This window comes from Bombina bombina, chromosome 1 (genome assembly GCF_027579735.1).
Source record: "Bombina bombina isolate aBomBom1 chromosome 1, aBomBom1.pri, whole genome shotgun sequence".
In the NCBI taxonomy this organism is placed as follows: domain Eukaryota; kingdom Metazoa; phylum Chordata; class Amphibia; order Anura; family Bombinatoridae; genus Bombina; species Bombina bombina.
Genome location: NC_069499.1, coordinates 135,385,950 through 135,401,351, shown reverse-complemented (window position 1 = coordinate 135,401,351; position 15,402 = coordinate 135,385,950). Strand labels below are relative to the sequence as shown.

The window sequence follows — 15,402 nt, the reverse complement described above, 5'->3', positions numbered from 1 at the left end:
TAATTGTAGGTAGGTGGCGGCGACGTTGGGGGCGGCAGATTAGGGGTTAATAAATATAATGTAGGTGTCGGCGATGTTAGGGGCAGCAGATTAGGGGTTCATAGGTATAATGTAGGTGGCGGCGATATCCGGTCGGCAGATTAGGGGTTAAAAAATTTTATTTCAGTGTTTGCAATGTGGGGGGGGGGGCTCGGTTTAGGGGTTAATAGGTAGTTTATGGGTGTTAGTGTACTTTGTAGCACTTTAGTTAAGAGCTTTATGTTCCGGCATTAGCCCATAAAACTTTTAACTACTGACTTTCAAATGCGGTAGGAGTCTGGACAGGAGAGGGTCTACCGCTCACTTCTTCCAAGACTCGTAATACCAGCGTTAGGCAAATCCCATTAAAAAGATAGAATACGCAATTGACGTAAGGGGATTTGCGGTAGCCTCGAGTCGCGGAAGAAAAGTGAGCGGTACACCTGTACCTGTCAGACTCGTAATACCAGCGGGCGGTAAAAAGCAGTGTTAGGACCCCTTAACGCTGCTTTTTTACCCTAACGCCAAACTCGTGATCTAGCCGTATGTTTGCACCTAAGACACTTCAATTACTCTATCACTGTTTGTAAGTACTAAATCTAATATAGTTCCTTTACGTGTTGGTTCTTTTACTAGTTTTTCAAGAGATTCTTCTTGTAAAGATTCCAAAATATACTTACTTTTAGTTGATTTAGCAACGGGTACTTCCCAGTCTACATCAGGCATATTAAAGTCCTCCACTACTATAACATTGCCCTTTATTGTAATTTTGGCTATTTCATAAATTAATAGTTGATCTGTAATGGAGGTCTATATACTACCCCTATTCTAAACACCTGTTTCATTTCAGTTTCTTTAGTTACCCAAACACTTTCTACATTGTCATTGGTTTCTACAATTTCAGTTACTTTAATATTTTCTTTCACATACAGAGCAACCCCATTCCTTTTTTTCCCTACTCTATTTCTTTTTTAAAACAAAATGTAACCAGATATGACTGTTTCCCAATTGTGAGAGTCTGTGTACCATGTCTCTGTTATAGCTACCAAATCCAACTTATCTTGAATCATTATTGCAGTAAGTTCACGTAATTTATTTACTATACTGTGAGCATTTGTGCAGATAGCATGAAGAACATTTCTAGAATTCTCAAATCCTTTTGCATGGTCAATACACCCCCTGCTTACATTAATACATTTTCATTTTAACACTAGCAATGCTGTACTGCTATGTGATTAACCCTTGTAATGGGGATAATCAAATAGTAAAAGTCCCGCTTTCGACCTGAAGAACACTGCAGGTCCTGAGCAGAAACTGCCGTTGATCCAATCAGCAGCACTAGTTGCACAGATAGGGGCTTAAACATACAGCATTACAGCATTGCTAGTGTTAGCATGTCATTTTAACACAATAATAACCCTTATAGCTGGGTGGTCAGTAAATTCTGCCATATGGTGTGCTCATTACATAGGTCTAGGGAGAACACTGATATCAATATGTTAAAGAACATAAATTCAGAGTTACAAGCATCTCAATACAGCACATGCATCTGGACTCAATTAAGTTACTGGAAGTTTGATAATGAAAAGATGTAGCAGTGACAGGAAAAAGATTAGCTATGGAAATTGCTTTAGACATATTACATTAAGATAACAAAAAAACTGGATATGAGAAGCATGAAATTGGTAGAAAATGACAGGTTAAAGGGATAATAAACCCAAATTTTTATCTTTCATGATTCTTATAAAGCATGCCATCTTATGCAACTTTCTCATTTACTCCTATTATCAATTTTTCTGCGTTTTCCTGCTATTTTTATTTAAAAAGCAGGAATGTATAGCTTAGGAACCGGTTAATTTTAGGTTCAGCACCCTGGATAGCGCTTGCTTATTGGTGACTACATTCAGCCAACCAATCAGCAAGCGTAACCCAGGTTCTTAACCAGCTCGTAAGCTTTACATTCCTGCTTTTTAAATAAAAATTGACAATAGGAGTAAATTAAAAAGTTGATTAAAATTGCATGCTCTATCTGAATCATGAAAGAAAAAATTTGAATTAAGTATCCCTTTAAATTAAACCTTTAAAATTACTTTTTATTTAACACTGAGCATGAGACTGCACATAGATATCATCTAAATATTTTAAAACCATTCCAAAATAACACAAAACAGCAACGTCTACAAATACTGTCTTATGGTTAGTACAAACGTATAGGGTGATATATATATTTTGACAACATTTAAAGTGAATGGTTCAGATAGATCATGAATTAAAAAGAAAAATACAATTTAATTCTGTTAACATATTTACATAATTCACTTGGTGTCCCTTGTTAAGGGGCATTCCTAGAAAGGCATGGGAGTGTGCATTTGTCTTGACCACTATATGGCAGCTGTTTTGCAGTAATGTTTATAACAATGTTTTACATTGTTGCATACTGCTGACACTTAGGGGTAGATTTATCAAAGCAATTTGCCTGTAATTGCAGGCAAAATAACACATACACATATTTATGAAAGCAATCTGCACCTACAATTGCGCAAATCTGAAAAAAACTTCTTCGCACTCCGCTTGCATTCGCCTAGGCGCACAGGCGTGCTCCCAAATTCACCAATATACATTAGTAATAGGCGTAATTTCACAGCCCGACCTACAAATACGCCCAGTTTCTTATTTATCATTACTTTGCGCCGATAGGGAACTGAAATTTCTCCTTAGATTGCGTGTTCTATATTTTGCCATACAGACTGAAGCGAACACCATTATCATAAATGCTTTTACATCTTGTGATGCAGTACTTTCTTCTTTTAACTAATTTTTCAAAGGTTCAGCGCCAAGAAGAGACTGTTATTGCCAGAAATCTGCGCTTCCACAGAGGCATACGGGTACCAAGTGTTTTTTATTTATATATATATATATATATATATATATATATATATATATATATATATATATGTATATATCGATCGATATATCTATATATATATATATATATATATATATTTATATATTGATTTTTGCAATCTTAAATTACCAACATATGGCAAAAACAGCACGGAAACATTATATAATATAAATATGCGCAAAATATATACCTAAAAATGCTTTTTTCATTATCAAGACATGGCGGCGTAAATATTTATAGGGATCTACTGTGATAAATAGGGAGTAAATGCTTTTTCCGACAGGCGAAATTTATCATTATTACACCCCAGCTCGCCTGCGCGAAGTTACGTCTATTTTTTTTATAAATTCTGGCGCACATGTTCGCTTCGTCGGAGGCGAGCTGGGGTGCAGTTACAGGCGAAGCACATACAGAGTTCGCCTAGCCTTTGATAAATCGACCTCATAGTGATCAAGACACATTCACGCTTCTGAGCCTATTGAGGAATGCTCTTCAACAAAGTTTAACAAAGGAATAATATAAATGCGATGACAGAATCATTTTATAAACGTGCTTCTGTCTAAATTATGTAATTTTAATTACCTTTGATGCCTCTTTAAAAAAACATAATTATAAAGTACAAAGTTGTAAGTCAGGAACTCTTAAAGGGATACTAAAGCCAATTTATTTCTTTCATGATTCAGATCGAGCATGCAATTTTAAGCAACTTTCTAATTTACTCCTTTTATCAATTTTTCTTCATTCTCTTGCTATCTTTATTTGAAAAAGCAGTAATCTAAGCTTAGGAGCCGGGCTATTTTTGGTTCAGAACCCTTGGTAGCTCAGCCACCAATCAGCAAGCACTACCCAGGTGCCGAACCAAAAATGGGCTGGCTCCTAAGCTTCGATTCCTGCTTTTTCAAAATTGATAATCAGAGTAAATTAGAAAGTTGCTTAAAATTGCCTGCTCTATCTGAATCATGATAGAAAAAAAATGGGTTTAGTGTCCCTTTAATAAAAAACAAAATGAAAAGGTGCATTTATAATCATGGTAGAAATGTAGTTTTGTTGTAAATGTGAGATGCCAGCAATTTATCTCCTAGATTTACTAAGCCTGTAAAGAACTTTCTATGGACAAGATCCAATTTATTTGTGGAGCCCACACACTACAGTTTAGAGAACTTCAGCTACTGAACACTTACTGTAGATTCATTTAAATTCTTTATAATTTAAAGGAGACTTAACTATTTAAAGGGACATCCCGGTCAAAATTTAAATGCACATAGATTCATTACTTTTTTAAATAGAAACATATTTGCAATATACATGCACTGGCAAAAATGTTTCTAGAAAAAGTTATCACTGTTTTAGTGTTAACTTTTGTCTCTGCACATGCATGTGAAGCATAGCTAGATATTCTCAGGGCACCAGCATTTTAAATGTTACAGCTGCTCGGAGCACCAGTGGGGCTTGTATATCATGTTAGCAATTAACAAAATTGAGTCATTACGAGATGGTACAAACTCATTAGGACAGCTGCTGATTTGGGGCAAGATTGTGAGTGGTGCGGTAGTTAGCGCTCCGGATCTAACTCTGCTCTAATTCGTCATTTTGCACATGTTGGGTAGAATGTGTATTACAAGTTGAAAGTAAGAAGTTTTTGTTTGTGTGCTAACCCGACGTGTGCAAAAAGCCGACATTAGAATAGCCCTTGTTCAGCTACAGTTTATGCTCAGGACCAGCAGTGCTCTGTAGCTCCAGGGCGGTAATTTAACATTTGTGGGGTTAAACACATAGGCATCATATCTGTAAAAAAACTTTGTTCTTTTATTCCATAAACCACAACATCAGCAATAGTGGAAAAAGTCTTAAATGTTTCTGCAAGAAACCACCTTAATCTTAGACCTATGTCTCTTACCTCACATCCTCATATTTAAAGAACCTGCAACTTGATTGGAGACATAGAAACCTCCCAAAAAAAGAAATAATAGTACTGTCATGCAAAGGAATAAGAGCATATAAATATCAAAAGAGCAATAATCTTATTACAAATAAAGAAGCTATATGTCAATGCTGAGTACTTAGTATGTGACAATATAACATACAGATAAATCCACTCCCTAATTAAAAGTTAATCTAAACGTACATGTTAGTCAGGCATATAATACATATGTAATGTACATTACCAACAAATTGACAATATCAGCTTTAATATTAAATCCATGTGGGACCAGTGTATGCAGATTAAAACTCCAAAAGACTTCTCTTCTGGCTAAAAGTGCTTCCATATTACCACCCCTAGAGGGCCGTCTGATTTTTTTTTAATAACTCTATTTAAAAAGATGTGTGTATCCTTGATGTTTATCAAAGAAGTGTGGTGCCAATGCAGAACAAAAAAAAATTCCTATCAATATCATTAAGGTGCTCACTGCTCACATATCCGTTTACAAACTTTAAGGGTTGTTCTACCCACATATTGAAAAATATAAACTACAAACTTTGTTCTGCAATTTGTACACATCCCCATTGAGTATATCTTTTCGGTAACACATGATTGAAAAGTGGTACTGACTGTATGCCCCCTCCCCCCATTTATATTGGCCCATAAATTGTAACCAATTAGATTTTGTGGTTTTATTAGGGTTCCAAACCATGCTTGGGGCAAGAATGTTGCCTAGTGTCTTATTACGTTTGCTCACAACGTAACACCCTTTTCGTACTATGTCCTTTAAATGATTATCACACATAAGTACTGGTAACTGTTTCTTGACTATTTCACAGACTTGATGTTGAGCAGAAAATGTAGTCACAAACACTGGTTTCTCAACCTGTTCTGGCCTTCTAGCCATATCTAACAAGAGGGAAGATCTAGCCATATCCTTAACTTCATTAAAAACCCTATAAATAATAGACACTGGATAACCTTTTTGTAATAACCGTGTTTTTAGATCACTACTTTCATTCAAAAAGCTTGATATTTAATACGCATAAATTGTCCTTTTGCTATCCCATGTGCAAACATTGCATGTCACTGTCAGACATGGCCAGACCACTCCTGTCCTAGCCTCTCTCTGTCTCTCCTCCTGTCCTCGCAGTTGCAGCAGCTGGCAGCACCACCAGCATGACCGCATGGGGGCGTCACTTTGGAGACTGAGCCTCAGACTGCTCCTGTTCTCTGTTTCTGAGGGATGTAGACCGTGGGGAAGTCATGCAGGACGGATGAGGCTGGCAGCATGATCACAGAGCATGGTGCATGTGCGCACCCATTATGCTGCATTGCTTAAAGACGATGCAGAGCCATTCAGGGGCATCATTGAAGGTGGGAATCAAACAAGTGCAGCACTTCCCTCCAACACCAGTCACCTCATAAGCATTGGTTCAGGGTCAGCTTGCACGCAGGGACAATGTCTTCAGCCTGTCCTGCTGTACATGGGCCACTAATGACGCTTCTCTATCCCCTTCACATCTCCAACTTCTTCACGTTGGCCCTCCGACCAACTTCACTGCCGCTGCACCACCAGGTGCATTCCTGACCTCTGCCTGTTTTCTCTGGATTTCCCTTCCTGCTTGCTCCTTTGGTATGGAAGCCTTGTTTGGACTGTGTTCCTGTGTATGACCCCCAGCCTGTTAACTGGACTTTCTTTTCTCCTGCTTTGTATCTAAGCTGGTGTAGACTTATCTGCAGTGTATTACATCACCTGCTGCTCTGGACTGTCCTCTGCTTTTCTCTGTTACTTCTGCACAGTGGGGCCATCACTCAACACCATAGGTAGGAATCAACTCAGCCTGACAGTAATTTAAAAATCATAAAAAAACAAATAATCAAACTAATCACGCAAAAATACATAGGAAACCATTGTTTTGTTAAAGGGACAGTCTACTCATGAATTTTTGTTTAAAAAGATAGATAATCTCTTTATTACCCTTTCCCCAGTTTTGCATAACCAACATGGTTATAATAATATACATTTTACCTATGTGATTACCTTGTTTCTAAGCCTCTGCAGACTGCCCCTTATTTCAGTTCTTTTGGCAGACTTGCATTTCAGACAATCAGTGCCCTCTCATAAGTAACTCCTCAGGGTGAGCACAATGTTTTCTATATGGCACACATTAACTAACGCCCTCTAGCAGTGAAAACTGTCAAATGCATTCAGATAAGAGGTGGCCTTCAAGGGCTTAGAAATTAGCATATGAGCCTACCTAGGTTTAGCTTTCAACTAATAATATCAAGAGATCAAAGCAAATTTGATGAGAAAAGAAATTAGAAAGTTGCTTAAAATTACATTCCCTAGACTGTCCCTTTAAGGTGCATCAAAAATAGAAACAAAATTTTCCACCAGAAATTTTATTTTATCAAAAACGTAAAATATGTATGTAAATTACCCAGCAATAAATCAAATAAAATTTGCACAGAGTAAATTGTAATTTAAGTAGACTCGATGTGCAAAAAACACATAGAAATTCATACTTATAAGTACAAAATACAAAGCATAATTGTTGGGGGTTTACGGAAAATGGGCGTATATGAAATTGCACTATTTTACAGTACAATGCCCCTTTAAAGATCAAAAATGGCCCTTCTGATGGAGAGGTTGGACACCCCTGAGGTACATGATAATGAGTGAAGTGGGAGCCTCTAGTACTTTGGTTGGGAAACAGTCTCTACATAAACAGAAGAAAATCACTGTACTCTCATATTCACTCTCTGACCTCAAACTCTGTTAGCACAGATTGCTCCAATTTGGGTGTGCAATATTTTTATTGAGAATTGTACTTTTTACCCTTTGTACTTTTTATTAATAATTGATTGTTAGAGCGGTTAAATGGAACCACAAACATCAAGTTTTAATGGTGCTGTTTTTTCCTGTATTATGCTCATTAAGCTGCCTCTTTATACTCAGCATTTTACATTTTCATAGTTTAACAGATCACAGAAAATGAAAGTGAGCAAAATTATTTTCCTTTGTAACACAGAGAGAGTTGAGTCCATAGGTCCCACCTGCAGCCCACTCACTGAATGTTACAATGGTGATAACTAGATAGATAGATAAATATATATATAGACAGACAGACTATAGATAGATAGATAGATAGATAGATAGATAGATAGATAGATAGATAGCAAGATAGATAGATAGATAGATAGATAGATAGATAGATAGATAGATAGATAGATAGATAGATAGCAAGATAGATTGATAGATAATAGATATATGATAGATAGATAGATAGATGATAGATGATAAATAGATAATAGATAGATAAATAGATGATAGAAAGATAATATATATATATAATAGATAGATAGATAGATAGATAGATAGATAGATAGATAGATAGATAGATAGATAGATAGATAGTCAAATATATAAAAAATAAATATACATAAACAAAAGTTTATAATATAAATATACAAAAGTTTAGTATAGAAATAAATGTATAAAAAGTGTTTTAAAGTTATATGGTATATGGCAAGGTGTTGCACTTAGAAGGACTCAAAGGTTGTATATGTTTGTGTGTGGATGTGTATCTATGTGTATATGTGAATGTACGTGCGGACATACATATGTACACAAGAACAAAGCTTTTTAGACTATATTTAGGGCTCGATTTACCAAAGCCCTACGGCTGCAAGTTCTCACAAGAACTTGCTTGCCGTAATTTATCAAGCAGCGGTGACCAGACCGCTGCTTCCTTAACCTCTTCGCCACCTCTAAGGTGGCGAAATTCAATCTCCGTGGTTGAGTCCGACTGAGGAGATTGACAGCTCCTGCCCGCGCGTGATTGGCTGTGCGTGGGCAGGGGGCGGGATTGCACGCGAGCGCAAAATTGCGCTCGTGTGCAATGGTGATTACCTGCGGGTAATTTCGCCCCGCCACAGGCGATCTGAGGCGTGCAGGGGCGCGTATACGTGCCCCTGTACGCCTCAGCTTTGATAAATCTAGCCCTTTGTGCACCTTCAGCTTAGCGAACTTTGGCTTGGCGCACCTTCTGGTTAGCCCACTAGCAAATGCCATAACAGAGTTTTGAAGCACTCGCCATAGGTCTTTGAGGTGAGGGCATTAGTGCGACTGCGCTAATGCCCTCACCTCCAGATGTTTTTACTTCGAATAACAATAAGAGCACAGCACTACTGATTTAAATAGAGCAGTGTTAGCGCTCAACAGTGCTAATATTTTTGTGCTCCACTTGTAATTTGGATCTAAATATGTCTATATTTCTATCTTTATTTTGATTTTTTATTTAACTTGTAAAAATTAGATCTTTTTTTCTTTTCTTCCACACAAGTCTAGATTTATTTTAAAACCATTAAGATTATTTGAGTGTGGGTATGTTATCATTCTCAATAAAAATGATCTATACAATATGGAGATACATTAAATAAAAACATACATTCTGGTACGGCAAAACTGTTAAAATATTAAAGTTGAAACTAACTATGGCCCTTAAGGGGTTAACGTATAATTCTGTAGAGAAAAACAAATTGCTTATTGGCAATAAATACTTTTTGTACAGTGTTATCAGTAATTCAACCCATTCGCTGCCAGTCATACAACTACAATCTATGCGGGTTGGGCGTTATGGATCCTTCAGGGTTAATTTGACACCCTTTAGTGTCCTCACATCCTTGTTATGCTGTTTATGTCTTACAGCTGCACTTTCATTTATTCCTTTAAACTTCCTTCCAACCGCACAGCAGCAGCAGCAGCAGCTCCTCCTGATTCTCTAGCTCTACAGCGTGGGCTCCTGGGGGCGGAGCGAGTGATGTCAGCCACCCCCGGGAGGAGAGTGAGAGGTTTACCACGTTGAGTCTCACTTTCCCGGACCGCGAACTTAGGCACAAACTGCCACGGGCAATAGAAGCTGCCATGATGCTGCTGGGCAGCGGGTGAATATAGGGGCGCTGTTTGCAACACTTGTCTAGAATGAGTGGGCAGCCGCCTCGGGACACCCCGATGGACAACTCCAGCAGTGAGTTGTGTATAGCTAAGATCCATCTAGAGCCAGGGGAGAGCCCAGCCATCAGTGCAGTCATGTTCTCTGCAGGGGTCCTGGGCAACCTTATAGCCTTGGTGCTATTAGAGAACCGCAGGAGGAGCATCAGGGGCAAGCTATCCCTGTTTCACATCCTTGTAACAGGACTTGTTATCACAGACCTGTTGGGCACCTGCATGATCAGCCCTGTGGTACTGGTGTCTTATGCCAAAAACCTCACCTTATCCGCTTTGGATGACAGCGTTTGCCACTACTTTGCATTTGCCATGACTTTCTTCAGCTTGGCCACCATGCTAGTACTTTTTGCCATGGCCCTGGAGCGTGGATTGGCCATAGGACATCCTTATTTTTATGATAAGTACATAAGGAAACGGTGTGGATTTATTACATTTCCTACCATCTACAGTTTTTGCACATTCTTCTGCCTTTTACCATCCATGGGTGTTGGTGAGTATGTTCAGTACTGCCCTGGGACTTGGTGCTTCATAGACATGAGGGGGCACAGCACCAGTGGTGGGCACAGGAATGTCTACTCTACTCTGTATGCCACCATCCTGCTTATACTGATCATTTCTGTAATAACCTGCAACCTCATAGTCATCACTAGCTTGGTGAGGATGCACAAAAGGCAGAAGTCCAGAAGAGTTGGCTCTTTGATGGTCAATAGGAAGGAGAGAAGAGTATCTATGTCTGAAGAAATCGATCACCTCATTTTGTTAGCATTGATGACCATTATCTTTGTCATCTGCTCTGTCCCCTTTACGGTAAGTTAAATTACTTTACTATTTTAAATCACCTTGACCAAGGATTCAGAGGCTTTTACAGGAAGATACATTTGTCCATTAATATAGGATGATTCACTTTAGTGGTTTAACTTTTAAGACAACAGAGAAAGTTTTACATTTTATTTCTCAGTAGAATATTGTTAATATTCTTAGTAAATAGCAATTTTATTTTTACCAAATTTAAATTTTAAACTTGTAAATGCCTGTTACTGAAAATAGATATCATTATTGTTATTATTATTGTTATTATTATTATTTTTTTGTGTAACAAATGTTTTTTACGGAATGACATCACATGGAAAATCCAGTATATCAGGGGTGACAAATCTTGCCATGCTTTCTGAAGGTGAAACTGAAAAAAACATTTGTTGGCTTAACAAACCCTATTTTTTCTACAATGCAAGTATTCAGTGTGTTTCAAGTTCCTTCATCTTGCTGTGTAAACAGGCTTTTAACACCGCTGGGTGCTATTTTTTTTACCCACTTAATTATCAGAAGACAAAGAGAATTTGTTTTTATAGTAGTACTAGCAGACAGTACAGCCTATCAGACACCATAGTACCACATCACATTGGCAAAGAGTCATTCATTTTCATGGGGCTACTAAAGCACAATGGCCTTTTTCAATGGGGCAAATGGTGAGGCATCTGATTGGCTGTACTGCCTGCCTACAGTACTAGTAGAAAATTACCTCTGTCATTGAGTAAGTAGATTAGCAGAAAGTTTAGATTCACACAAAGTTTGTGCCCTACAATGTAAAGCATACACTGCAGAATAAATATGGTTTACTATCCATTTAATTTTCTAGTGCTGAACTGGTCCTGAGCAGGATATAGATGGTGATTAGAGGCTACTTAAGTATGCTGCACTTCATTGAAGTGCAGCATACTTAAGCATACTGCACTTCATTGAAGTGCAGCACTGAATAGGAAACCAGATGTTTCCTATTCAGGAACAATAATATATTTCAGCTCCTGATTGAACTTTAACTATGTGTTTAATACACTTGCAGTAGTGACAAGCACAAATCTAATAATATAAAGCTTTAAATAAAGAATGAGCATATTTTATGATTGAATTATTATTTGCATTTAAAATATCAGATATTTCATTCCCTAAAAACTTTAAATATAAAAATGCTAACTCATACGATCCCAAAGAACTGTATATGTTTTGCAGTTGTCACATTTTACAGACAAATGTAATATTTCAAGATATTTTTAACACTCTGTAAGCAAGAGGATGTGCATTTTTTTTTATTGCAGCACACAGGATCTAAGGTTATCACAATTCTAGAGAATTGTTTGACCGTTGTCCGTATTGCAATGCAACAATTAGATTAAATAAACAGGAAATTTTAATTACTTCCAACTTACAGTAACTATGACCTAAGTTTTCAGATGTCCTCTTATATAATCAATTTGTATGGTGAGAACTAAGTAGTAATTTCCATGTATAGTGAGTTGCAACATAATTTGTTTTTGGTTTAGATCACTAAACTGCTGGTGGGAGTTTTGTGAACATGGATTTTTATGTAGCGTAAGATAAATATTACATCTGTTAAGGGACAATCATAACAAATTTGGCTGCCACTTTACTGCTTGGTTTCAATGGATGCAGTTGTAGTGCTTAAGTATATATACTATTATAATATATAACATTTATAGTAAGCTATTAAAAGGACATAAAACCCAATTTTTTTTCTTTCATGATTTAGGAGCATACAATTTTAAACAACTTTCCAATTTACTTCTATTATCTAATTTGCTTAATTCTCTTGATATTCTTCGCTGAAAAGCATATCTAGATAGGCTCAGTAGCTGCTGATTGGTGGCTGAACATAGATGCCTCGTGTGATTGGCTCACCCATGTGCATTGATATTTCTTCAACAAAGGATTCCTAAAAAATGAAGCAAATTAGATAATAGAAGTAAATTGGAATGTTGTTTCAAATTGTATTCTCTATCTGAATCATAAAATAAAAATGTTGGGTTTCATGTCCCTTTAACTTTTAGAAAGACATAAGACAGTTATTTCCTTCAGGATTTAGATAGATCATATGATTTTAAACAACTTTCCTATATCCTATTGTTATCAAATTTGCTTCATTCTTTGGTATCCTTTGTGGAAGAAGCAGCAATGTGCTACTATGAGGTAACTGTTCACATAAGGTGAGCCAATCACATGAGGCATACATGTGTTACCACCAGTCAGCAACTCCTGAGCCTACCATTGTTTTCTTTTCAACAAAGGATACCAAGAAAACAAAACAAATGAGATAATAGAAGTAAATTGGAAAGTTGATTAAAATCACACGCTCTATCTGAACCAAGAAAGAAAAAAAATCTGGGTTTCATATCCCTTTAAAAAAAAAAAAAAAATACTTTCCATCAATCAAAAGAATGCAGCAATAAAGACCATTCACTTCGTTTTCATAATAAAATGTGATTCTTTTCCAAACCCACAGTGGGATTGATTATGAGTCCTATCATGGTGGGCTACCTGGGTAGGGCCTTTGTGCGCCTTCATGGCAGTGCGCATGCGCAATCATAGCCTCTGACATAGTTGTATACGTCACCTACACATGTGCATACTAAATAAGCTCATGCAGCGCTGCGAGGTCCCACATAGCTGCTGACAGACAGTTGAAAAATGCGCATGCGCATATCCAGTACTAGGTCCTGTAGGATCATCGTTAATAAAATTTGATTTGCCTCTAATGCCTCTAATGCGCATGCTGTCTAGACCATACACTAAACTGATTAATATTCATAACGGAAGACGTTTAAGTGTCACTTATTTGACGCAATATTTTCTTGTAGAAGAGCCCTTTTTGGTGGGCTGTCGTTAGTGATGACATCATGGGACTAATATTATTGATTTAAAACTATTCAGAAAATATTTTTCGTGACATATTATTTCATAGTTTATGTTTTTTGTATATGCAATTTTGAACAGTATCATAATCCTTTAAGCTTTAACTGCTATGGTTGTAAAAGGACATAAGTACAAATTAAACTTTCATGATTCAGACAGAGCATGCACATTTTAAAATGCTTTTCAGATTACCTCTATTATGACATTTACTTTGTTGTTCTTAGTATCCTTTGTTGAAAAGCCTATCTAGGTAAGCTTAGGAGCAGCAATGCACTACAGGTGATGGGGATTGATGTATATGCACATATATGCCTCTTGACATTGGCTCACCATATGTGTCCAGCTAGGTCCCAGTAATTCATTGCTCTCTGGAATTGGGTTAATAAATAAAACATTTTGTTACAGAAGCATTAGTTATTTTGTTGTGAAGAAACTTATTTCCCAGCAGCAATGCCTGAACCAGCCAAGCCAGCGCCTAAGAAGGGCTCCAAGAAAACTGTAACAAGTATCATTTCATAAAGGGTTAACTCTGTTCAGTTTTGAGAAAACTATTTTCTGAGGCAGGTTTCCTAGCATATTGTGTACTGTAATTAAGTTTGTGATAAGCATTCACTGCTAGGTGATAAGAAGGACTCAATTGTTTTCTTGTGTGTACTTGTTATCTGCGGTGGCCTGTCCAAGGGCTTTGTCTAAATGTGTGATGGGGGATTTTATGCTTCCCCCCCTGGGAGTGCCCTGTGTGCATGTAACCTAAATAAAAAGCAGGCTGGGCATCCCAGTCCTCAGTTCTTGGTTGTCCCTCAATCGCAGCGTTGACTCGTTTTTGTGGGCAGAAGGGTATCCTAGCTGTACTACAGCTAAGGGGGATTATTCTACATTTGCGAGACTCATATAGAATACTATGGAAAGCAGTTTCTCCCCTCTTCAGCAATAGGAATCCAGGCTACTAAGCGGTCCATCTCTCAGCGAGACTAAGGGTAACCGTAACATTTGGCGGCAGCGGTGGGATTTTTCCTGGATTTCCTAGGAGAGGTACAGAACGGATGGAGAGCGCTTACGAAAAATTGAAGCGTACAACCCTAAAGGATTTACTTGAAAGCAGAGGGGGGTACGCCAGCAACCGGCCGAGGAGAGAGCTGATCGCAGAATTGACCGAACTGGATCAGAGCTTCACAATGGCGGAAACACCGACCACGATTAGTGACGAAAAAAACAGGATTGTTCGGGAGAGGCTCTCACTGTACGGGCCGAACCCCTCCATGGAATTGGTACAGCAGTTGATGGCGGAAGCGGACAAGGATATACGAGAGACTCGAGCCCACGAACTCAACCTAGCGAACGCACACCGCAATGCTGAAGCCCCGCAGGTAATCATCCCTGTCGAAAATGCTGGGAGGCCCAAGATACCCTATGCGGCATTTCGACCCTTCCTAGAGAGCGAGACAGGGATTGATGAATATTTGGCGGACTTCGAAAGGCAATGTGCCCTGCACCAGATTCCCAACAGGGAGTGGCCCACGATATTGTCTGGGAAACTATCCGGGCGAGCCCTGGAAGCCTTTCGTACTCTGGGTGCTGAGGAAGTGACACAGTATGAGCTAGTTAAGGAGACACTGTTGCGACGGTACGCAGTAACTCCGGACGCGTATCGCCGACAGTTTCGGGGCACGAAAAAGAAGCCTAACGATACCCATATGGAATGGGCGCACCGAATGCGGAGAGCGGCAAATCACTGGATGAGCGGAAGTAAAGCGGTGACTGGTGAGGAAATTTTACAATTGTTTCTCTTAGAACATTTTTATAATGGCATGGAACAGCAAGGGAAGGAATGGCTGCGAG

General features: G+C 38.2%; 1 protein-coding gene across 1 annotated transcript in view; it reads left to right on the top strand.

The window, feature by feature from the left end:
• Positions 1-9,703: 9,703 nt before the first annotated feature.
• Positions 9,704-15,402, top strand: part of LOC128644944 (prostaglandin E2 receptor EP2 subtype) — a 158,042-nt gene continuing 152,343 nt past the window's right edge. Inside the window, exon 1 of the mRNA XM_053697619.1 lies at positions 9,704-10,665. Coding sequence (XP_053553594.1) covers positions 9,832-10,665 — 834 coding nt within the window. The 5' untranslated portion in view covers positions 9,704-9,831. The remainder of the gene's footprint in view (positions 10,666-15,402) is intronic.